Source organism: Saimiri boliviensis, chromosome 2, assembly GCF_048565385.1.
Source record: "Saimiri boliviensis isolate mSaiBol1 chromosome 2, mSaiBol1.pri, whole genome shotgun sequence".
Lineage (NCBI taxonomy): Eukaryota > Metazoa > Chordata > Mammalia > Primates > Cebidae > Saimiri > Saimiri boliviensis.
Genome location: NC_133450.1, coordinates 186,018,468 through 186,043,830, shown reverse-complemented (window position 1 = coordinate 186,043,830; position 25,363 = coordinate 186,018,468). Strand labels below are relative to the sequence as shown.

Below are 25,363 nucleotides of genomic sequence, written 5' to 3'. Positions count from 1 at the left end.
AGAGCTCATTCTGAAAAGTACAAATTCAGTGGCCTAAATACTACCATGTTCTAAATGATGGCTTATGTATCATATAGGTAAACCTATAATATATGTATATCCCCATTAAATTTTATAATAAAAAAGCATTTAAACCTTTAATAATGTATATTATGAAATCACATTTGCTAGGTAAAATTTCAACATCAAATCAGAATAAGAATCTTCGGCTGGGCACGGTGGCTCAAGCCTATAATCCCAGCACTTTGGGAGGCTGAGGTGGGTGGATCACAAGGATAAGAGATCGAGACCATTCTGGCCAACAAGGTGAAACCCCGTCTCTACTAAAAAAAAAAATACAAAAATGAGCTGAGCATGGTGGTGCGTGCCTGTAATCCTAGCTACTCAGGAGGCTGAGGCAGGAGAATTGCCTGAACCCAGAAGGCGGAGGTTGCGGTGAGCCGAGATCACGCCATTGCACTCCAGCCTGGGTAACAAGAGCGAAACTCTGTCTCCAAAAAAAATAAAGAATCTTCAGGTTTCCATTGATTTCCTACCTTATTCATCTGGGCCATATAAACCAAGATGAAACAGAGAGACTTCAGGAGGTCTACAAGAGTATTTTTCACAAACTTTTCTCCAACATTCCAGAAATAAGGAATGTTTTACAAGTCAATTACTGATTACTTCTTTTAATTTAAAAAAAAAAAAAAACATAAGAAAACAAATGTATTTTGCCAGGTACCAATGAGAAGTTATTTGTGTCAACTTATCCTAGTAGCTAAAGCAAAATATTAGATATTTCTGAATAGGTAATAAGAAAGCATTTAATATTCAACTGAAGAATGCTTTAAATGAATTGAAAGATAAATATTTTATACAGGTATTTTCTTAAAGATAATTTAGTAAAATCATGTCAATTTTACATCTGTAATTGGCAACATAAATGTCTGCCAAAAACACATTTTTTTTTTTTCAGGGAATAAACACTTTATTTTAAAAATTCAAATATGCTTCAAATGAAAACTCCTGTCCATTTATTAAGCACCCACAGAGTGCCAGGCACTATACAAAACATTAAAAAGATTTGTTCATGCTCTTTTAGAGCAAAATCCACTATTCCGTTGCACTTGGTGTAATGCTGACATTTTAGATCCATTGTCATAAAACAACCAAGATCTTCAAGACTTGCTCAAGAAACAAGTTTCCAATCCACAGTAGAAACAGATCATGCAGGTTTATGCAGAAGTCAACTGGTGATGTCTGTCAACTATTTCACTTAATGTCCTCTCCCTCTGAAACCACCACCCCCTCTTCCTCCTCGGAAGCCCCCACCTCCACCTCCTCTTCCACCTCTAAAACCACCGCCTCTGCCACCACCTCTGCCACCTCCTCCTCGGCCTCCTCCTCGGCCTCCCCTGCCACCACCTCTTGGAGGTCCTTTCTCACCAGGAGGTCGAGGTAAAAACCTCTGCAGTGGCAGCAGCTTATATGGGTCTATATAAAACTTCTGTAGTTTTTTAAAGGATGAAGCCTTCATATTTTCTGACAATTTAACTGAAAAATAAAAATCTCTAAGTTGTCCAAATATTTCATCCACTTTTCCAATTTGTTCTTTGTTTTCTAAGTAAACAGGAGCATTGAAATAAGGCACTTTATTTTCATCTGTGGTACATTTGCGAACTATGTCATCTTCACAGGGATGCAGGAACTCTCCTAATAAGACTACACGTTCTGGAGGTCCTTGGTCTTGGCCTTTGTTAAAGCCTCCGCGGCCACCCCCTCGTCCAAATCCTCCCCTGCCGCCGCCTCTGAAATTGCCGCCGCCTCCGCCACCGCCTCCACCTCCACCTCGGAAGTGGTTGCTGCTGCTGCCACGGCTGAAGCCGCCACCTCCACCACCTCGATTAAAGCCTCCACGACCTCCGCCTCGAAAAGACATTCTCTTCACTCCCGGAGCCACGTGCACCTCTGGTCCCGGCCTTGCGCGCGCACACACCCCCAAAAACACATTTTAAAAATTGAACACTGTGGCCGGGCGTGGTGGCTCATGCCTGTAATCCTAGCACTTTGGGAGGCTGAGGTGGGTAGATCACCTGAGGTCAGGAGTTTAAAACCAGCCTGGCCATCATGGTGAAACCCCATCTTTTTTAAAAAAAAAAGAAAGAAAAAGAAAAAAAAATTGAACACCATAAATACTGGTAACATAATACAATTTTTTTCCCTTTAATTTTAAAGGTTATATGTCACGAGGTAGGTGACAATGCCTTAACTATGCATGTTCTTGTGCCCGAGGGCCTCTTCCATCCTTGTGAAGAGGAATGTTAAGCTTCTTTCCTTTCATACAACAGCTAACAAAACCTTAACACAGCACTCAGCATCTTTATGTAAGTTAAGATCACAGAATTCAAGCATGTTGCTTTTGGTGACTTAAAAACCCAAAGTAGGGTTTGGTGCACTTACAGGAATACACAGCAGCTATGGACAACAAATATATGTTTGTTTGTTTTAAAGAGTCTCACTCTGTCACTCAGGCTGGAGTACAGTGGTGCAATCTCAGCCCACTGCAGCCTCTGCCTCCCGGGATCAAGCCAAAAATACAGATGCTCACTACCATGCTCAGCTAACTTTTATATTTTTAGTAGAGACGGGGTTTCACCATAATGGCCAGTCTGGTCTCGAACTCCTGACCTCAAGTGATCTGCCCGCCTCAGCCTTCCAAAGTACTGGGATTACAGGTGTGAGCCACCAAGGTGTGCCTAAACATTTTAATTAAGTTTCCTTTAATTAACATTTCCTTAAATGTTTTAAGTTTCCTGTTCCATACATTAAACCAAATAAAGCCTATAGTTCAGTTAATAATATTGAACCAAATTTATTACTTTTAATAAATGTACCAAGATTATAGAAGATTTTAACATTAGAGGAAGCTGAATAAAAGGTTATGTGTAAGCTGGGCATGGTGGCTCATGCTTCAAAAAAAATTAAAAAATAAAATTTTTTTTTAAAAAGGTATGTGTAACAACAATAAAAAAAGGTATGTGTAAACTTTTTGCACTATTTTTGCAACTATTATTTAAATTTCCCCAAATTCATATCCTGAAGCTCAAACCCCCAATATTGATGATATTGGGAGAAAAGGCCTTAGGGGTTAATTAGGGTTAAATGAGATCATGAGGGCGGGGCCCTGGTCTGACTGGATTAATATCCCTATAATAAGAGACACCAAAGTAACAGAAAGAAGGCAGCCTACAAGCCATGAAGAAAGCTCTTCATCAGAAACAGACCATGCTGACCCTTTAATTTTGGACTTACAGCCTCTAAAACTGTGAAAAAGTAAATTTTTGTTTAAACCACCAAGTCTGATACTTTGTTCTGGCAGCCCAAGCTGAATAAAAACATATCTTAAGAAAAACATATCAAAACAGTATGGTCTATTTAAAATCATTAAAACATTTAAAAATACCATGCCCCATGGGCCGGGAGTGGTGGCTCACACCTGTAATCCCAGCACTTTGGGAGGCCAAGGCAAGGCGGATCACGAGGTCAGGAGTTTGAGACCAGCCTGGCCAACATAGTGAAACCCCATCTCTACTAAAAATACAAAAATTAGCTGGGCATGGTGGCACACGGGAGAACTGCTTGAACCCAGGAGGCAGAGGTTGCAGTGAGCTGAGATGGCACCACCGAACTCCAGCCTGGGCAACAGAGTCTAAGACTTCGTCTCAAAATAAAAGGGGAAAAAAAAAAAAAAAAAGCAACCGCATGAGAGAACATAAACCAGGGGGGAAAAAAAGGAGAAGACGACGACTGATGGATCACTTGAGGTCAGTCAAGACCACCCTGGCATGGTGAAACTGTCTCTACTAAAAATACAGTAACTAGCTGGGTGTTGTGGCAGGTGCCTGTAATCCCAGCTACTTGGAAGACTGAGGCAGGAGAATCAATTGAACTTGAGAGGCAGGAGGTTGCAGTGAGCTGAGATCACACCATTGCATCCAAGCCTGGGTGACAGAGTGAGACAATGTCTCAAAAATAAATAAATGAAATAAAAATAAATAAATAAGGCTGGGCGCGGTGGCTCAAGCCTGTAATCCCAGCACTTTGGGAGGCTGAGGCAGGTGGATCACGAGGTTAAGAGATCGAGACCAACCTGGTCAACATGGTGAAACCCCGTCTCTACTAAAAATACAAAAAATTAGCTGTGCATGGTGGCATGTGCCTGTAATCCCAGCTACTCAGGAGGCTGAGGCAGGAGAATTGCCTGAACCCAGAAGGCGGAGGTTGTGGTAAGCCGAGCTCACGCCATTGCACTTCAGCCTGGGTAACAAGAGCAAAACTCCATCTCAAAAACAAACAAACAAACAAATAAATAAATAAATAAATAAATAAAAATAAAAATACCTCCACGTAACTGGAAACCACCACCAAATTTAAAAAACAAAAGAGAAGAAAAAAAGAAAGAAAAATAGCATGCCCTAATACTACTGGGATAGTAGTCAAATCGGTACATCCTTAAAATGCTGGTGGCTACAGAAATAAGTATGTTTTGAGAATCAACTGGGTAAAGAATAAAGAATACTCTCCAGAACTAGAAGCTAAAGTGAAATAGTAAAACATTTTTACCTGGGCTACCAAGTAGCCTAAAATATACTATCTTACTGTTATAAGACAGTTATGTCATAACTGCATTGATGACATTACACTCTGTACAGAAAAAATTAGGTATATTACTTCAAAAAAAATTCCAAAATCTTTATCACCTTTTCAAAAAAGTTCCATACTGTGTAACTATTAATAAAATGATCAAATATTTCTCTGAACTTTCCCCCTCAATTTTGTGATGAACCCAAAACTGCTCTAAAAATATCTATTATAAAAAATGTTTAGTAATGAACAGTGAAATTCTATGTGTTGCCCTATCTGTGAAGTCTGTAGTAAAGAAAGTGTTATATGAACTCATTGTAATACAGTTTGTGAAGAATATGGTGCTCATTAGTTGTCTACTTTTTAACAATATGACCAGAATGTAACCTGCAACGTATATTTTAAGGCTCATTAAACACAGTGCAAAGCAGAAAGGAAACAGACTGTGCAGTACAATCACTGATGACAAATTCCTATCATATTTCCTTAGTTTTCCTAGTTTTTATATTAATGTTTTCACAAACAGGGTAATAATGAAAAAATACACACACACACAAAGTCACTGCAGCTTCAACCTTCTAAGCTCAAGTGACCCTTTCACCTTAGCCTCCCAAGTAGCTGGGACTACAGGCATGTGCCACTATGCCTGGCTAACTTGCCTTGGCCTTCCAAAGTGTTGGGATTACAGGAATAAGCCATTGTGCCCAGTCGACAACAACAACAACCATTAAAAAAAAAAAAACTGCTAGTCTGATGGTAGTGGGTTATCAGCACTTATTAACATTAGCATCACCAAAGTTGGTATATAATCCCTCAATGCTAAATTTGACTGGCTTTTAAAAAAAACATTTTTTTTGTTTGTTTTTGCAGCTTTAACTCAAAGGAGAAGACAATTTAAAAATAAATTCGCTCATGTAACACAGCAGATATTTACAACTTTTTGGGTGCTGCAGTAATATGTCTATGCATATATTTAATAAACTGTGACCAAAGTGCTGGTCTTTTTATTTTTATTTATTTTTGAGACAGAGTCTCACTCTGTTGCCCAGGCTGGAGTGCAGTGGTACCATCTCGGCTCAATGTAACCTCTGCCTCCCGGGTTCAAGCAATTCTCATGCCTCAGCCTTTTGGGTAGCTGGAATTACAGGGGTGCACCACCATGCCCAGCTAATTTTTTCTATTTTTAGTAGAGGTGGGGTTTCACTGTGTTGGCCAGGTTGGTCTCGAATTCCTGGCCTCAAGTGACCTGCCCGCCTCGGCCTCCCAAAGTGCTGGGATTACAGGTGTGAGCCACAGCGCCCGGCCCGAGAAGAGTTTCTCATGACTCCTTTGACAACATCAAATTTAATTCCTAACTATGATTTATCACTTCTTCCCCCCTCCCCAGACAACAGAGTCTTGCTTGGCCTATCACTTTTTTTTTTTTTTTTTTTTTTCAGATGGAGTTTTGCTCTTGTTACCCAGGCTGGAGTGCAATGATGGTGCAATCTTGGCTCATAACAACCTCTACCTCCTGGGTTCAAGCAATTCTCCTGCCTCAGCCTCTTGAGTAGCTGGGACTACAGGCACGCACCACCATGCCCAGCTAATTTTTGTATTTTTAGTAAAGACGGGATTTCACCTTGTTGACCAGGATGGTCTCAATCTCTTAACCTTGTGATCCACCGGCCTCGGCCTCCCAAAGTGCTGGGATTATAGGCATGAGCCACCGCACCAGCCCCATCACTTCTTTAAAACCAAAACACTTATGCATAGAAAATATCTTCATATTTATGGGACATGCATGCACTTTATTGTAGAAAAATTAATTATGAATATGCAAACAATTTATAAATTATGATCTAATGCTAAATCTTGAAAGAACTTAATAGCCTACGTACAGGAAAAAAAAAAGTGGAAAGAGGAGTTTAACCAACCTGCCTACACTTCATTGCTGTAGAGCTTTGACTCCTTTACCCTATTCTTTGTTTCTTTTTTGAGAGGTGTTTGAGAATTAAATAACTGAGATGGAAACAGTATGCACACGGTTTTAAGAGTAATTAGCTCTCAATGGCAAGACAAAAACTTAGTCCTTCTCACTTCTGTCTTGCTATCTAAAATCTATACATACCAAATAACTGTAAAGGCAAAAAACCTTTAATTATTAGACTAGGACACTGTTATGGTCTAAATTTTGGTGTCACCTATGAATGGGATTAGCACCCTTATAGAAGAGGCAAGAGAGAACTCCCTTGCCCCCTTTTCCCCACAAGGATGCAACAAAACAGGTGCCATCTATGAAAATCAGGCCCTCAACAGAACAAATCTGCTGGTGGCTTGATCTTGGAATTCCTAGCCTCCAGAACTATGAGCAACAAATTTCTGTTGTTTATATATTACCCAGTCTAAGTTATTTTCCAATAGCAACCCAAATGTACTAAGACACCAAAATACTTCTGTGAGTACTGAACTCAGTTTGAACTTAGGGAACAATGAATTATTTCTACAGACTCTTTCCTACAAAAGGATGATAACGTTGTTACACAGAACAGTATATTCATTGTTGTTTCTATGTCAAATATTAAACAATATTTAGAAAGCTTATTTCTAAAAAGAAAACTACGTATTATTTAAGTACCAGTCTGTCCTGTTTGAAAAGGAAAACTTAAGATGTCTTATACAAAAAAACAGATTGTGGAAAATGACACAGCCTCCCCAGTATGCTCATTTATACAGAATGAACTCCAAATTCAAGACCTGAGAGTGGGTTCTCCATTTCTTGCCTAACAGCAATTTAAAGGTGGCCAGGTGTGGTGGCTCACAGTAATCCCAGAACTTTGGGAGGCCAAGGCAGGTGGATCACTTGAGGTCAGGAGTTTTGAGACCAGCTAGGCCAACATGGTGAAACCCTGTCTCTACTAGAAATATAAAAATTAGCTGGGTATGGTGGTGCACACTTGCAGTCCCAGCTACCCAAGAAGCTGAGACAGGAGAATTGCTTCAACCAGGAGGTGGAGATTTCAGTTAGCCAAGATCACACCATTGCACTCCAGCCTGGGCGGCAAAGTGAGTCTCCATCTCAAAATAATAACTAACTAAATAAATAAGCAATTTAAAGGTGATGTTAGCTCTGTTTCTGGAGAAAAGGTACTCCCAACATCCACAGGGCCAAAAAAAAAAAAAAAAAAAAGAGAGAGAGAGACAGAACTGATGCATGACTAAGATGGCAAGAATCTAAAGCAATTTCGATGCTTGGGATGCTGCTATAAGAAAATGGGATCGCTACAAAACCGCATTGCAATGAGAAAGATTACAGGATGGTTATCTTTTTTCTGAGATGGAGTAGTGGAATGGCACCATCTCGGCTCACTGAAACCTCCGCCTCCCTGATTCAAGTAATTCTCCTGCCTCAGTCTCCCAAATAGCTGGGATTACAGGCATGCACCACCACACCTGGCTAATTCCGTATTTTTATTAGAGACAAGGTTTCACCATACAGGCCAGGCTGTTCTCAAACTCCTGAACTCAGATGATCCACTCACCTCAGCCTCCTAAAGTACTAGGATTACAGGCATGGGCCACCGTGCCGGGCCTTTTTTTTTTTTTTACCCTTCATCCTGATGCAGGGCCTCACTATGTTGCCCAGACTGGTTTTGAACTCCTAGGCTCAAGTATTCCTCCCTGCTCCACCTCCCTAAGTGCTGGGATTACAGGCATGAGCCATTGCACCCAGCCCAGAATGGTTGTCTTAACAAGTAAAAAGCTGAACTGAGAAATCAACAATTCCTCTTACATCCATAAGAGAAGTGAGGTCACAGGGCAAACTGCTACCCACCAAAACAGACTGGCAGACACAGAGAATCATAACTTATCAGAGCAGAAACCCAGGAGGAGAAAATACAATCAACCCTGGTGTTCAAAAACCTGAAAAACACACACACACACACACATTTGAGATGGAGTTTTGCGCTTATTGCCTAGGCTTGAGTGCAATGGCACGATCTCAGCTCACCACAACTTCCACCTCCCGGGTTCAAGTGATTCTCCTGCCTCAGCCTCCTCAGTAGCTGGGATTACAGGCATGTGCCACCATGCCCAGTTAATTTTTTATTTTTAGTAGAGACAGAGTTTCTCAATGTTGGTCAGGCTGGTCTCGAACTCCCGAGCTCAAGTAATCCACCTGCCTCGGCCTCCTGAAGTGTTGGGATTACAGGCGTGAGCCATCGCACCTGGCCAAAAACCTGAACTGTAATTAACAAATTGCTAGAGGCCCAGTATAGACAAAGCTCAGAGTAAAAAACTCTAGCCCCTTTACTTAGTGGGCACCTCCATATTTTTTTGAGTTTTGCCTCCTACAGTTCTACCAGGTTTTCACAGTGACCATAGGCAAAACAACTCCTTGTGTTTTGGCAGCAGGAGAGGAAAAGAAACCACTTTGAAATAAGTCAGGGCCAGGCATGGTGGCTTACACCTGTAATCCCAGAAGTTTAGGAGTTTAGGAGGCCAAGGAGGGCAGATCACTTGAGGTCAGGAGTTCGAAACCAGCCTGGCCAACACGTCGAAACCCCCATCTCTACTAAAAATACAAAAATTAGCCAGCCTCCCAGCTACTGAGGAGGCTGAGACATCAGAATCGCTTGAACCCAGGAGGCAGAGGTTGCAGTGAGCTAATATCATGCCATTGTACTACAACCTGGGCCACAGAACAAGACTCCGACTCAAAAAAAAAAAAAAAAAGTCAGAATATTCTGTTGTCTTTAACAAAGTCTGTCCTCAGGAGAAAGTATTTAACTAGAGCCAAACCTGCCCAGGTTTTATCAGAGCCTATATAACTTTGAAGAAGTGTTAACGCCCAACTCCAGCTACCTCAAGGCATCCAGAAATGGACAGAGCTGGCAGGCAGAAAATTAGTAAAGACAGAGCTGGTCAGGCGCAGTGGCTCGCACCTGTAATCCCAGAACTTTAGGAGACTAAGGCCAGCGGATCACCTGAGGTTGAGAGTTCGAGACCAGCCTGATGATCAACGTGGAGAAACCCCATCTCTACTAAAAACACAGAATTAGCCAGGCATGGTGGTGCAGGCCTGTAATCCCAACTACTCGGGAGATTGAGGCAGGAGACTCATTTGAACCCAGGAGACGGAGGTTGTGGTGAGACAAGATCGGGCTATTGCACTCCAGCCTAGGCGACAAGAGCGAAACTCCATCTCAAAAAAAAAAAAAAAAAAAAAAAAGACATAGCTGAACTCAGCAACACCTTATTTTTTTTTTAAGAGACGGGATTTCTCTATGTTGCCCAGGCTGGAGCGCAGCGGCTATTCATAGGCGCGATCCCACTACTGATTGGCATGGGAGTTTTGACCTGTTCCATTTCTGGCCTGGGTCAGTTCACTCCTCCTTAGGCAACCTGGTGGTCCCATGCTCCAGTGAGGTCACCATATTGATGCCAAACTTAGTGCAGGCACCCGATTGGCATAGGGCCCAGAACTCCTGGGCTCAAGTGATCCTCCCACTTCAGCCTCCTGAGTAGCTGGGAATACAGGCATGTGCCACTGTGCCTGGCAGCAACACCATTCTTTAAGTGCGTATAATGAACATTATAAACTACTACACCCATAACTGCAGATTACACATTTTCTTGAGCTCACATGAAACTTTCATGAAGATATACCACATTCTGTGCCATAAGGCACACATTGATAAATTTTTAAAAATAGAAGTAACACAATGTCTGCTTTCAAAATTACAATGGAATTTAATTGGAAGTTCCTAACATAACAATACCTGCAAAATCCCAAAACACTTGGAGATTTAAAAACACACTTACAGAATAGTATGGACTGGCCTCAAAAGAAAAAACTAGTGGGCCCTGATATAATATACCATCCTGAGAAACATAATGCATTATTCTAGTATCTTTATGGTTAACCCTAAGCTAAGTATGTTTCATCAACAAAACTAGAAATGCTTCCCCCAGGCATGTGCACTTGTCCAGTAGAAGAACTTCACCTTGGATTTATTCCAAAAGAGGTTCTTAAATGTTCAGCAGCAACTCCTAAAAGGAGTCCAGTCCAAATGTAATGGGATAAATCCCACTCCCCCCACCAAAAGCTGAATCTCTCATCACAGCAACAGGTGACCCTTGCTGTGAAGTTAGAGGATAAGCACACAAATAAATGTATATGGTATTATCTACTAAATTTTGTAAATGTACATGTTAAACACAAGTGCATTACAACCCTAGCAATGGGCAGCAAAAGTCTAAAGCCCAAATCCTTAACTAGACTATACACAGGGTATTATAAAACTACACTCCATATTAAATAATTAAACCAGAAACTGTTAATTGAAGTGCAAAATCATGAATATTCTTCTATGGCTACAACAGCCGAATTAGCAAAGTATGCTGAGACAGACAGGCTATTTAAAAGTACTGATTTGAAAAAAAAAGTCTTCAGAGAAATTTATGATGGATGTCTCTTACCTCATAAATGTTGGGGTGCCACATTTTGGTCAAGAATCTGAAGGTAGGTGGTGAATAGGGGTAGTCAATAGGAAATTTAATATGCGCCTGAAAAGAAAAAAAATGAAATGTTAATGAGAGACTACAAGTTATTCATCTACCTAATAATTCACCCTATTGCACCTTGGAGAAACAAAGCTCCTTTCACAGAGTAGACTCTTCAGATTAAAGTAGCCCAGATATACTGTTATCCCCAGTGCCAGGGTCATTAGTATGTTCTTCTAGCATCCCTTCAAGTATTTATAAAAGGCTATTTTAAGTCACCAAAACTCACATACTCACTCACATACACAAACATATGTAAATATAATTTTAACTTAACTCACATGAGTGAAAAACAGTACTCTGTACAAGTATATTTTATAACAATATAATCTAATTTTAGGGTACAGAATATGGAACAAAGGTATTTTTCTTTTTACTCACATAATTTAACTGTCATTCTATCACCGAGAAATAATAAATGCTGACATTGCTGGTTTCCCCACAAAACTTATTTTTTAAAATTTCAACATACTGTATTTTGTATTCTGCTTTTTTTACCTGTATCACATTATAAACATTTTTTACATCATAAAATGTTCCCTCTACATATGTCTGTTAGTATCTACATTATACTCCATCAAATGTATACCTAGATGAACCATTTTTAAAAACTACTTTCTTATTTTGGACATTTGGGTTTTTTCTCACACTTTTACTGTTATAAATCCTGCTGCAGTGAATGTCCTTTGTAGTAACCCACATTTCAGATATGAAGAAATCCAGAAAAAAATTTAAAACCTGAAAAGTTCTCTCTTCCATAAAAGCAACAGGAAAATTGCCAAAAATTGTAAGCATCAACATTTTCAGAACTCCCGAAAAGAACCAGAGGCTTGCAACAATTCAAGGAGCAGATATTTAAGGAAAATGGCTGACATTCAGTAAGAACACCAAGCTATGTGATTTTTTTTTTTTTTTTTTGAGACGGAGTTTCGCTCTTGTTACCCAGGCTGGAGTGCAATGGCGCGATCTCGGCTCACCGCAACCTCCGCCTCCTGGGTTCAAGCAATTCTCCTGCCTCAGCCTCCTGAGTAGCTGGGATTACAGGCACGTGCCACCATGCCCAGTTAATTTTTTGTATTTTTAGTAGAGACGGGGTTTCACCCTGTTGACCAGGATGGTCTCGATCTCTCGACCTCGTGATCCACCCGCCTCGGCCTCCCAAAGTGCTGGGATTACAGGCTTGAGCGCTATGTGATTTTAACTTACCCTAATCCAATCTCCTATACTCTAGCTGTGCAGCAGCCTTAAAACAAACATCTCACATTCAAAGTAAAAACCAAGGAAGCTGACAGGCCCTGGAGGGGATAGAATTTCGTCAAAGCCTTACTCCCAGAGAACTGTGAATAGCCTTTCTAGTGGTTCCCTAGAAAACTCTGCTAGCAAGGCTATCTACATGTCATCAGAGTTGGAGCTTGGCCAATGTGAAAACATTTTCCCTAGCAGCTTTGCTAAAAACAATGGCAGGCAACTATTGAACTTTAAAGGTACCTAACACAGTGGAAAATATAAAACAGACTAACCAAAAAACTTAAAGGAAAACTGGGCTGGGCTAAGAGTTGTCCATTATGGTTTTGAAAGGGTCTGACAAATTGTTAAGCGTCTCTAAGACCATGACAGTGTTAGAGCTATGCACATGCCCAAGACTCTGCATGCTCAGGAAAGCCCTAAGAAGGCCCTAACTTTATACCTCTGGCTTAACCTGAGGATGTGTGCAACCAGAAAGTAAAGAGTGTGCAACCAGAAAGTAAAGAGTTTGCAACTGCCTGGTTGAATTAAGTCTTCAACATGCAATGACACATATGCAGAGCCTATCTACAAATTCCAAGTGACTAACTTGTTCTAGACAATTAAGGAAATCTGTTCAATCATTACCTGACCACTAAGCTGAATGGAGAATTCACTGGCAACACATAACAAATAGTATCTACCTTATAGAATTAGGTAAGAGAAGTCACTAAGCAAGCCTTAATTACAACAGCAGTAGCAATGGCAACAACAAAAACCCTGGGGAAGAGGAGAACTAGATTTCTGCAGTTGCCACTGTATATATTAAATTTCCAGTTTTCAGCAAAATATTACAAGTTATGAAGAAACAAAGTATGGTCCATGCCACAGGAGAAAAAAAAAGAATGAAGAGAAACTGGAAGCCCAAGTACTGAAGTTACTAGACAAGGACTTTAAATCAGCTTATCTTTAAACCTTTAAACATTTCAAAAGACTAAAGAAAATCACGGCTAAAGAAATTAAGAAAGCATGAGAATGGTATCTCACAAATATATAGTGAATATCCACAATGAGATAAATTATTTTTAAAAATCCACAAAAAGTCATGGCTCATGCCTGTAACCCCAATACTTTGGGAGCCCGAAGCAGGTAGATCCCTTGAGCCCAAGAATTTCAGACAAGCCTAGGCAAGGTAGTGAGACCCTGGTCTTTATAAATTTAAAAATCAGTTGGGTACAGTAGTGCATCTGTGGTCCCAGCTACATGGGAGGCTGAGGTGGGAGGATCACTTGAGCCCAGGAGGTTGGGGCTGCAGAGGGCTATGATCATACCACTGCACCAAGGCCTGGGCAACAGAGGAAGACCCTATCTCAAAAAAAAAAAAAGAAAGAAAGAAAGAAAAAAAAGGTGGTGGGGGAAGGGGGAGGGGGAGGGGGGGAGGGAGGGAGGGAGGGAGGGAGAATGAGTGAGAGTGAGAGAGAGAGAGAGAGAGAGAGAGAGAGAGAGAGAGAGAGAACACACACACACACACGCAAGGTTTTCCCTCACATGTGGCTGAATCTGATGCTATCTCCAGGCAGACAGCATCAACACTGAATTGAATGGGAGGACTAAGATAAGAAAGAAACCATAAAATTCTTAAAACAGGCATAAATCTTCATAACCTTGCATTCACTAAGTTTCGTAGATGAGACACTAAAAACACAAGGAACAAAAGTAAAAATAAATTGGACACAAATAAAGTTATTATTATTTTGAGACAGTCTCCTCTGTTGCCCAGGCGAGTACAGTGGCATGATCTGAGCTCATTGCAACCTCCACCTCCTAGGTTCAAGTGATTCTTCTGCCTCAGCCTCCCGAGTAGCTAGGATTATAGGCATGTGCCATCACGTCTGGCTAATTTTTATATTTTTACTAGAGACAGGGTTTCACCACGTTGGCCAGGCTGGTCTCAAACTCCTGGCCTCAGATGATCCACCCACCTCAGCTCCCAAAGTACTAAGATTACAGGCATGAGCCACCGTGCTTGGCCCAGGGTTTCTTTTTCAGAGGATAAAATATATTCTAAAATTGATTTTGGTGAGGGTTACACAATTTGGTGAATATACTAGAAACCATTAAACTATATAGGTTAATAAATGGGTGCATTGTATGATATATGCATTATATCACAATAAAGCTGATTGGGGAAAACCCAGATCCCTCAGAGATCTTGGTTTCTAAAATATCATTATTCGGCTGGGCACAGTCGCTCAGACCTCTAATGCCAGCACTTTGGGAGGCCGAGATGGATCGATCACAAGGTCAGGAGTTCAAGACCAGCCTGTCCAAGATGGTGAAACCCCGTGTCTACTAAATCTACAAAAATTAGCCAGGCACGCTGGCAGGCACCTGTAATCCCAGCTACTTGGAAGGCTGAGGCAGCAGAATCACTTGAACCCGAGCAGCAGAGGTTGCCGTGAGCCAAGATGGTACCACTGCACTCCAACCTGGGCGACAGAATGAGACTCTGTCTCAAAAACAAAACAACAACAACAAAAACATTATTCAGTAAAAGGAACCAGGGCCCTTGGAGAAATAACTGATCCTAGATCTGTGGCAGGAAAAATATAAGACAAGCATAGAGCATCACATAATGCCAAAAAGTAAAGGTTAAAGAAAATAAATTAGGGTACTTCAAAATAGCATAGGAGCCAACCTGCCAGAGCTCCTAATGGCAAAAATTTTAAAAATCTAGGCTATAAAATACATAATGTAATACTGTTACCCAAAATATGAAATAAATATAAATGAGTGCATACTGGTAAGTATTACTAAATGGGAAAATGCTGGTGGAGAAGGGTCAAATCTTCCTTACAGTAGTACTACAAATAATCATAATCCACATTCAGGTGAAGTTGAATCCCCCTTCCCTAGACTGTGGGCTGGATTTGATGACTCAGTTCTAACAATAGAGTATGGAAAGCAATAGCAGCTCTACCGTAGAGAAATCTGGCAGACATGTTAACCAAGCGATCAAGGTTAACATCACTAGAGGTAAGTCATATTGGTATGATCTCCCTGATATGACGTGGCAAGAAAGGCACTTCATCTTTGTGGTGTTCTTCCCCCAAAATCTTTAACCCCATTCTAGTCATGAGAAAAACAATAGATAACCAAAATGGAGGAATATTCTGCCAAATCTGACCCATCGTCTTAAATTGTCAAGGTCACAAAAAAGGAAAGACGGATAAATCATCAAAGACTGGAGGAGACTAAAAACATGAGACAACTAGGCCGGGTGCGGTGGCTCAAGCCTGTAATCCCAGCACTTTGGGAGGCCGAGGCGGGTGGATCACGAGGTCAAGAGATCGAGACCATCCTGGTCAACATGGTGAAACCCTGTCTCTACTAAAAAATATTTTAAAAATTAGCTGGGCATGGTGGCGTGTGCCTGTAATCCCAGCTACTCAGGAGGCTGAGGCAGGAGAATTGCCTGAACCTAGGAGGCGGAGGTTGCGGTGAGCCGAGATCGTGCCATTGCACTCCAGCCTGGGTAACAAGAGCGAAACTCCATCTCATTTAAAAAAAAAAAAAAAAAAAAAAAAATAGATGAGACAACTAAATGCAGTATGATATCCTGAATTGGACACCGAAATAAGATGATACAGTGGCACAGGAGAATAGACAATGAGTGCTAATGACTATGGGGATTCTTTCTGAGATGAAGTATTCTGGAGTTAGATGGTGGTGATAGCTGTACAACCATCTGAATACACTAAAAACCACTGCACTGTATACTTTGAAAGGTGAATTTTACGGTATATAAATTATACCTTAATTTTAATTAGTGCAGAAACTGGTAAAATCTAAACTAACTGGAGAATAGTTAATAAACAAAAGAAAGCTGTAATGGCTATCTGAATAGCAGAAAGTATACTTTAGAACAAAGAATATTAAACAGATAAAGAGGGTAATTTCATAAGGGTATCAATTTACAAAGAAGACATAATATTAACTGTATGCACCTAGTAACAACAGAGCTTTAGAACACAAAATGATGTAACTAAAAAATTATATCACCAAATGGAAAAATAGAAAAATGCACAATTACAGCTAAAGATATCACTTCTCTCTCAACAGTCTAAAGCAGCAGTCCCCAACCCTTTTGGTACCAGGGACTGATTTCACTGAAGAAAATTTTTCCACAGATGAGAGAGTTGGGGAGTGGGGAGTGTGGTGGGTGTTTTGGGATGAAACTGTTCCACCTCAAATCATTAAGCATTAGATTCTCCTAAGGAACATGAAACCTACATTCCTCACATATCCAGTTCACAGTAGGGTTCCCACTCACAGACAGGAGAATCTAATCTTGACAGGAGGCAGAGCTCACCTCCTGCTGTGCGGCCTGCTTCCTAACAGGCCACAGACTGTTATCAGATCAGCATCAATTGGGGACCCCAGTCTAAAGTACAAGGAGACAAAAACTCAGGATACAGAAGACAATATGCCACCAAACAACAGCAACATACAAATTACTTTTTTGGACACACAGAACATGCACCAAGACATACCATATTCTGGAACATACAACATCTATCTACAAAGTTTAAAGAACTGACATAATACATAGAATATTTTCTGACCACACCAAATTAAGCTAGAAATTTTTTTTTCTAAATTCAAAGATATGTAGTAAATTCCCAAATATTTGGAAATTACATAACTGTATATATCACAATATAAAGAGGGAGCCACAAAATTACTTAGAAAACTATTTAATTGAATATGAAAAAGATGACAATAAAAATCTGTAACATACACCTAAATCAATACTCAAATGGAAATTTTTAGAATTGCTTACACTGGAAAAGATGTAGGCCTCATTTTGATAATATAAACTTCCACTTAAGAAATGAGAAAAAAGCCAGGTGCAGTGGCTCATGCCTGTAATCCCAGCACTTTGGGAGGCCGAGGCAGGTGGATCACAAGGTCAAGAGATCGAGACCATCCTGGTCAACATAGTGAAACCCTGTCTCTACTAAAAATATAAAAAATTAGCTGGGCATGGTGGCACGTGCCTGTAATCCCAGCTACTCAGGAGACTGAGGCAGGAGAATTGCCTGAACCCAGGAGGCGGAGGTTGCGGTGAGCCGAGATCGCGCCATTGCACTCCAGCCTGGGTAACAAGAGCGAAACTCCGTCTCAAAAAAAAAAGAAATGAGAAAAAAAACAAAATTAGGCCAGGTGCAGTGGCTCACCTAATCCCGGCACTTAGGGAGGCCAAGGCAGGTGGATTGCTCAAGCACAGGAGTTGAAGAGCAGCCTGAGCAACAAGGTAAGACCTCATCTTTACAAAAAATACAAAAAGTAGCAAGGCATGATGGTGCACCACTGAGGTACCAGCTACTTGGAAGGCTGAGGTGGAAGGATCACCTGAGTTTGGAAGATTGAGGCTGCAGTGAATCATAATCTTGCCACTGTACTGTACTCCAGCCTGGGTGACAGAGTAAGACCTTGTCTCAAAGAAAAAAAAAGGAAGGAAGGAAGGAAGGAAGGGGAAGGAAGGGAAAGGGAAGGGAGGGGAGAGGAAGGAAAAGGAGGGGGAGGGGAAGGAAGACGACGAAAGGAAAGGAGGGAGAGAGGGGAGGAGGAGAGAAAAAGAAAGGAAAACTATGAAATTAAAGTAAAAAGAAGAATAAAGAATGGAGATAAAAGCAGAAATCAATCAAATTGAAAAATGGGAAAACTGCAGGGTGTATGGGTGATCAATAAAACCAGAAGCTGGTTCTCTTTGAAACCATCAAGAAAACTGGTAAGCCCCTAGCCAGACTGATCAACCAAAAAAAAAAAAAAAAAAAAAAAAAAACCAACACCCCCACCCCACCCCCCGCCACACACACACACAAATTACCAGTATCAGGAATAAAACAGGAGACAGTACTATAGATTGTACTGGTATTGGCTGAGGCAGGAGAATTGCCTGAGCCCAGGAGGCGGAGGTTGCGGTGAGCCGAGATCACACCATTGCACTCCAGCCTGGGTAACAAGGGCGAAACTCCGTCTCAAAAAAAAAAAACTAAATAAATAAAAAATAAAAATAATAAATAATAAATAATAAAAATAAAAATAAAATAAAGAAAGCAGCAAATATTTTAATAAAAAAAAAAAAAAGCCGGGCGCGGTGGCTCAAGCCTGTAATCCCAGCACTTTGGGAGGCCAAGGCGGGTGGATCACAAGGTCGAGAGATCGAGACCAACCTGGTCAACATGGTGAAACCCCGTCTCTACTAAAAATACAAAAAATTAGCTGGGCATGGTGGCGCGTGCCTGTAATCCCAGCTACTCAGGAGGCTGAGGCAGGAGAATTGCCTGAACCCAGGAGGCAGAGGTTGCAGTGAGCTGAGATCGTGCCATTGCACTCCAGCCTGGATAACAAGAGCGAAACTCCATCTCAAAAAAAAAAAAAAAAAAAAAAGATTGTACTGGTATTCAAAGAGTAAGAGAAGCCAGGTGAGGTGGCTCATGCCTGTAATCCCAGCACTTTGGGAGGCCGAGGCAGGTGAATTACAAGGTCAGGAGTTCAAGACCAGCCTGGCCAACATGGTGAAACCCCGTCTCTACTAAAAATACAAAAATTAGCTGGATGTGGTGGCACATGCCTGTAATCCTAGCTACTTGGGAGACTGAGGCAGAAGAATTGCTTGAATCAAGACATGGGAGGTGAAGGTGTATTGAACTGAGATCGCGTCATTGCACTCCAGCCTGGGCTACAGAGCGAGACTCCGTCTCAAAAAAAAAAAAAAAAAAAGAAGAAGGGAATATTATGAATAACTCTATGCTCACAAATTCAATAAATTAAACAGACAAATTACTTGAAAAACACAAAGTACCAAAATTACTTAAGAAGAAATAGATAACCTGAATAGGCATATATTAAAGAAATTGAATTTGTATCTAAAACCTTCACACAAAGCAATCTCCTGATCCAGATAACTTAAACGGCAAATTCTACCAAGGAAAAAATAATTAAACAATTTTTTGGAAAACAAAATAAGAGGGAATATGCTTCCCAAATCATTTTATTATACAGACATATAATACATATCTGGGCAAAACAGATCATGAAAACTTCCATTAAAAGTTGGGAATCCTTAGGAACTATAACCTCTTATATCTCATTTCTATGGCCAAATAAGATTACCCTTTTGAGAAATAACAAAACGATGTTATCTACGTAGTCAAATCTTTAGGTCTCAAAAAATGTTTTGGTCGGTCATGGTGACTCAAACCTGTAATCCCAGCACTTTGGGAGGCCAAGGCGGGAGGATCACCTGAGGTCAGGAGTTTGAGACCAGCCTGACCAACATGGAGAAACCCCGTCTCTACTAAAAATACAAATGTAGGCCGGGCGCGGTGGCTCTAGCCTGTAATCCCAGCATTTTGGGAGGCCGAGGCGGGTGGATCACAAGGTCAAGAGATCGAGACCATCCTGGTCAACATGGTGAAACCCCGTCTCTACTAAAAATACAAAAAAAAGTAGCTGGGCATGGTGGCATATGCCTGTAATCCAAGCTACTCAGGAGGCTGAGGCAGGAGAATTGCCTGAACCCAGGAGGCGGAGGTTGCGGTGAGCCGAGATCGCGCCATTGCACTCCAGCCTGGGTAATAAGAGCGAAACTCCGTCTCAAAAAAAAAAAAAAAAAAAAAAAAAAAAAAATACAAATGTAGCCAGTCATGGTGGCACATGCCCGTAATCCTAGCTACTCAGGAGGCTGAGGCAGGAGAATCACTTGAATCCGAGAGGCGGAGGCTGCGGTGAGCAGAGATTGTGTCATTGCACTCCAGCATGGGCAACAAGAGCAAAACTCTGTTTTAAATTTTAAAAAAGTCTTGAGGCCAGGTGCTACAGCTCATGCCTAATTCCAGCACTTTGGGAGGCCTAGGTGGGCAGGTTGCTTGAGCCTAGGAGTTCAAACTAGCCTGGGCAACATGGTGAAACCCTGTCTCTACAAAAAATACAAAAATTTGCTGGGTGCGGTGGATGTTCCCATAATCCCAGCTACTCGGGAGGCTGAGGTGGGAAAATCACCTGAGCCCAGGAGGTCGAGGCTGCAGAGAGCTGTGATCATACTACTGCATTCCAGCCCAAGTGACCAAGACACTGTCTCCAAAAAAAAAAGTATTGTTAGTTTACTTAGGATACTAAGAGAAATCTGTAGTGTAACTAGGAGCACATCCATGAAAATTTACACAGAATAGATGATATGCACCAATATAATAAAAGGTAGCACAAGATAATAGTAAAGAACACTGTGGCTTGAAGCCAGGACTATCTGGGTTTGAATTCTGACTCTGCAACTCAGGTATTATCTGAAGCAACTTACTTTATATTGATCAATTGACTGACTGACTGATTGAGACAGGGTTATGCTGTCACCCAGGCTGGAGTACAGTGGCAAAAACATAAATCACTGCAGCCTTGGCCTCCAAGGCACAAGCGATACCGCCTCAGCCTCCTGAGTAGCTGAGACCACAGGCGAATGGCCACCATGCCCAGCTAATTTTTGATTTCTTTTTGTAAAGATTCCATCATTTTGACACCAGGCTGGTCTCAAACTTCTGGGCTCAAGCAATCCTCCCACTTCAGCCTACTAAAATGCTAAAGGGAAAAGCAGTCAGGCTGGTGGGACCAAGGGAAAAGCAGTAAGAAAAAGCAGGTAAGTCACAAAACTGCCTTCCTTCATGGTCCAGGACACATAAGTCCTCCTGTGCTAAAAACTCACAACTTTCCTGTGCCCGTCTATCACCACACACCTGCAAGTTAGCTCACTGCAAGCTTGGCGTTGTACTACACAAAGCCCTCTTCAGCCTACAGCATGAACACTGTCCTATAAAATCTCTAGCAAGCCTTTATTTCTCTGCAGTTGGCTTCTCTCTGGCAGGCTGCTGGTTGCCTTCCTCACAATATATTTTCCTATGTTCTCTAATAAACCTGCCTTTTTTTGGAAATTTGAGAGAGGGCCTCAACTCTGTCGACCAGGCTGGTGTGCAGTGATGCGAGCTCGGCTCATGGCAACCTCCACCTCCAAGATTCAACTGATCCTCCTGCCTTGGCCTCTAGAGTAACTGGGACTACAGATGTGCACCACTAGGCCCAGCTAATTTTTTAATTTTTTTTGTAGGGACAGGGTTTCACCATGTTGCCAAGGCTGGTCTTGAACTTCTGGGCTCAATGATACTCCCGCCTCAGCCTCTCTAAATGCTGGGATTACAAGCGTAAGACATCACACCTGGCCTGGCTTTTTTTTACTTATAACTGCCTCAGTAAGTTACTTTACTCAGTGTGGACCCATGCCACTGGTCCAAACAGCCATTATTCTCTTGGACCGATTACAGGCATGAACCACAGTGCATTGCCCAATTACTTAATTTATATCTGTTTCCTCATCAGTAAAAAGGGTATAATAGTACTTATTTAATGTGTTTATATGAGGATTAAATGAGGTACAGCTTGTACAGTGTCTGGAACTGTGCCTGACAAATAAAAGATATGAAAATATAAGTAGGCAGCCAGGCGCGATGGCTCACACCTGTAATCCCAGCACTTTGCGAGGCTGGGACAGGCGGATCACCTGAGGTCAGGAGTTCCAGACCAGCCTGGCCAACAAGGTGAAACCCTGTCTCTGTTAAAAATACAAAAATTAGCCAGGTGTAGTGGCAGATGCCTGTAATCTCAACTACACAAGAGGCTAAGGCAGGAGAATCACTTGAACCCTGGAGATGGAGGTTGCAGTGATCCACTGCATTCCAACCTGGGCGCAAACTGCCAAGACTCCATCTCAAAAAAAAAAAATCTGTGTGTGTGTGTGTCTGTGTCTGTGTGTGTGTGTGTGTAAATATGTGCAAGAATCATGCAGGCTGTTTGACATATTGCTCATTTTCACTGTTTTATCTCTTTTACCTACCTGCCATTAGATTTTAATACTACCAGCTTTAGAGAAGCTAACTGGATAGGTTAATACCAACCTGAAGATTCTGATGATTATTCAACTAGTTTTCTTAGGGCCTTACCAAATCTAATTATATCCTATGTAAAGCTTAACAATTATTAGTTAGTGTTAATGGGGTTTCTATATTTTCTCTAAGCATCTACTAATACTCTGAATTATTCTTAAACTCTCAGCTTCTTTAACACTACAATTTTTTAAAAATACTAACTCTAAGCCGGGCGCGGTGGCTCAAGCCTGTAATCCCAGCACTTTGGGAGGCCGAGGCGGGTGGATCACAAGGTCAAGAGATCGAGACCATCCTGGTCAACATAGTGAAACCCCGTCTCTACTAAAAATACAAAAAATTAGCTGGGCATGGTTGTGCGTGCCTGTAATCCCAGCTACTCAGGAGGCTGAGACAGGAGAATTGCCTGAACCCAGGAGGCGGAGGTTGCGGTGAGCCGAGATCGCGCCATTGCACTCCAGCCTGGGTAACAAGAGCGAAACTCCGGCTCAAAAAAAAAAAAAAAAAAAAAAAAAAAATACTAACTCTAGAATAGAGTCAAAGGGTCACATTAAAACTACTTCTGGTTGATTTTTTTAAAAGCATCATGCCTAAATTATGCTTATATTACCACTAGAAGAGGTAACTTTGGGTGGCGTACTTCTGGTAAGGCTATTTAAATTGTCCTAAGAACTCCTTCAACAGAGTTTACAATCCTCAACTATTCAGCTGAAGTTAACACTCAGGGAGAATATCCTGCTATAATGCTTCCCTGAGATTATACAATTTTATCTCTATCTCTACTATTTTATTTATTTTTCAGAACCTATTTATTTATTTTTGAGATGGAGTCTCACTCTGTTGCCCAGGCTGAAGTGCAGTGACCTAATCTCAGTTCACTGCAACCTCTGCCTCCCGGGTTCAAACAACTGTCCTCTCTCGGCCTCCCTAGTAGCTACAGGTGTATGCCACCACACCCAGCTAATTTTTGTTACTTTTAGTAGAGACAGGATCTCACCATGTTGGTCAGGCTGGTCTCAAACTCCTGACCTTAGGTGATCCACCTGCCTTGGCCTCCCAAAGTACTCGGATTACAGGTGTGAGCCACCATGTCCAACCCTTATTAACAATTTAAACATATTCACATGTATATGGTGACCTTTAGTTATCTATGTATTACCTCATATACATATTCAATAACCCTACCTCAGCCATTCTCTATATATTAAATATAACTAGTTAAACACATATATAATTTAAATAACTATAGATCAACATATATATAGGAAGTAATGATCTCTTCACAATTATCAGGAAACAAAAATCCAACTTGTCACTGAAATTTCCCTTCTGAAATTTTATGAAATAATGTAAATAAGATATAACTTGCTATCAACATATGAATGTAAGCTCTCATACCATTTTAACTATACTCACAGAATATAACTTTTTTGTTTTTTTTTGTTGTTGTTGTTTGTTTGTTTGTTTGTTTGTTTTTGAGAAAGAGTCTTGCTCTTGTCACCCAAGCTGGAGTGCAGTAGCACGATCTCGGCTCACTACAACCTCCACTTCCCAGGTTCACGTGATTCTCCTGCCTTAGCCTCCTGAGTAACTAGGATTACAGGCACCTGCCACGACACCCGGCTAATTTTTATATTTTTAGTAGAGACAGGGTTTCACCATGTTGGCCAGGATAGTCTTGAACTCCTGACCTTGTGATCCACCTTCCTCGACCTCAAAAAGTGCTGGGATTACAAATGTGAGCCATCACGCACAGCCAATATAACCATTTTAAAAGAAGAAGAGAAGGTATTGGAATCAATAGCCCTGTGTTTAGCCCTGGCACGATTCTTGCCTATTTAATTTACATTTATATATATATATATATATATATATTTTTTTTTTTTGAGACGGAGTTTCGCTCTTGTTACCCAGGCTGGAGTGCATATTTTTATATTTTTTATTTGTCAGGCACAATTCTAAGCATTGTCTTTGCTAGGCCTCTGATCTTAGGTCAACTCATTTAAATCTCTAGATCTCAAGTTCCTTTTAATATAAAATGGTGAAAACATTGGCTCTAGTAGTTATGAGGATCATATACAAATTTTAAAAGAACCTTCCAAAATGGATCCCAAGACCCAATTAATTTTTATTTTTTAGAGACAGGGTCTCATTATGTTGCCCAAACTCAAGACCTCAAGTAATTTTCCCACCTTAGCCTCCCAGGTAGCTGGGACTACAGGGTTGTGGCACCATACCTGGCTCCAAGATACGTAATCTTAAATCATCAAATCAAACATTAATTCATTTTCATTATATTCAGGAACATTAATAAATATTAAAGTATTTTCCACAAGAAGTAAAAGGGAAAATAAAGTTTAATATATTAGAAAACCTGCTCTTACACATTATCGATCTTATTTCAGGGTATGATTTGAACAAACTAAATTTCAACGTGGAAAATGTTGACTGGATATTAAGGAATTATGAAACTTTTCAGTTGTGATAATAGTATTACAGTTAGATATCAAAAACATGTTATTTAGTTTATGCTACAGTAATTTTTATTTAAAGCTTTTTAAAAAGTAAAAAAAAAAAAAAAAAAAAAAAGTAATTGTTTTAAATACATTTTGAGGCTGGGTACAGTGGCTCATGCCTATAATCCCAGCAACTTGGGAGGCTGGGAGGATCAATTTGAGCCCGGGAGTTCAAGACCAGCCTCAGCAACATAGCAAGACCTCCAACTCTACAAAAAAAAAAAAAAAGAAAAAAAGAAAATAAATAAATATATATATATATATATATATATATATATATATATATATTTTTTTTTTTTTTTTTTTTTTTTTTAAATTAGCCAGCCATGGTAGTGAGCACTTGTAGTCCTGGCTACTCAGGAGGCTGAGGTGGGAAGATTACTTGAACCCAGGAGTTCCATGCTGCAGTGAGCTATGATCGTGACACTGCACTCCAGTCTGGGAGACAGAGCGAGA

At 40.8% G+C, this 25,363-nt stretch overlaps 1 protein-coding gene, 1 non-coding gene and 1 pseudogene across 3 annotated transcripts in view; all 3 read right to left on the bottom strand.

Annotated features, from left to right (window-relative positions):
• Window positions 1–25,363, bottom strand: part of UBE2R2 (ubiquitin conjugating enzyme E2 R2) — a 130,144-nt gene that overhangs the window by 30,408 nt on the left and 74,373 nt on the right. The window contains exon 2 of the mRNA XM_039474621.2: window positions 11,089–11,175. Coding sequence (XP_039330555.1) covers window positions 11,089–11,175 — 87 coding nt within the window. The remainder of the gene's footprint in view (window positions 1–11,088; window positions 11,176–25,363) is intronic.
• Window positions 957–11,082, bottom strand: LOC120366305 (H/ACA ribonucleoprotein complex subunit 1 pseudogene; annotated as a pseudogene). Its single transcript, XR_012516630.1, has one exon. The product of XR_012516630.1 is annotated as an H/ACA ribonucleoprotein complex subunit 1 pseudogene (transcript).
• LOC120366497 (U6atac minor spliceosomal RNA) lies at window positions 2,207–2,330 on the bottom strand. Its single transcript, XR_005581149.1, has one exon. It is a non-coding gene; the product is annotated as a U6atac minor spliceosomal RNA (small nuclear RNA).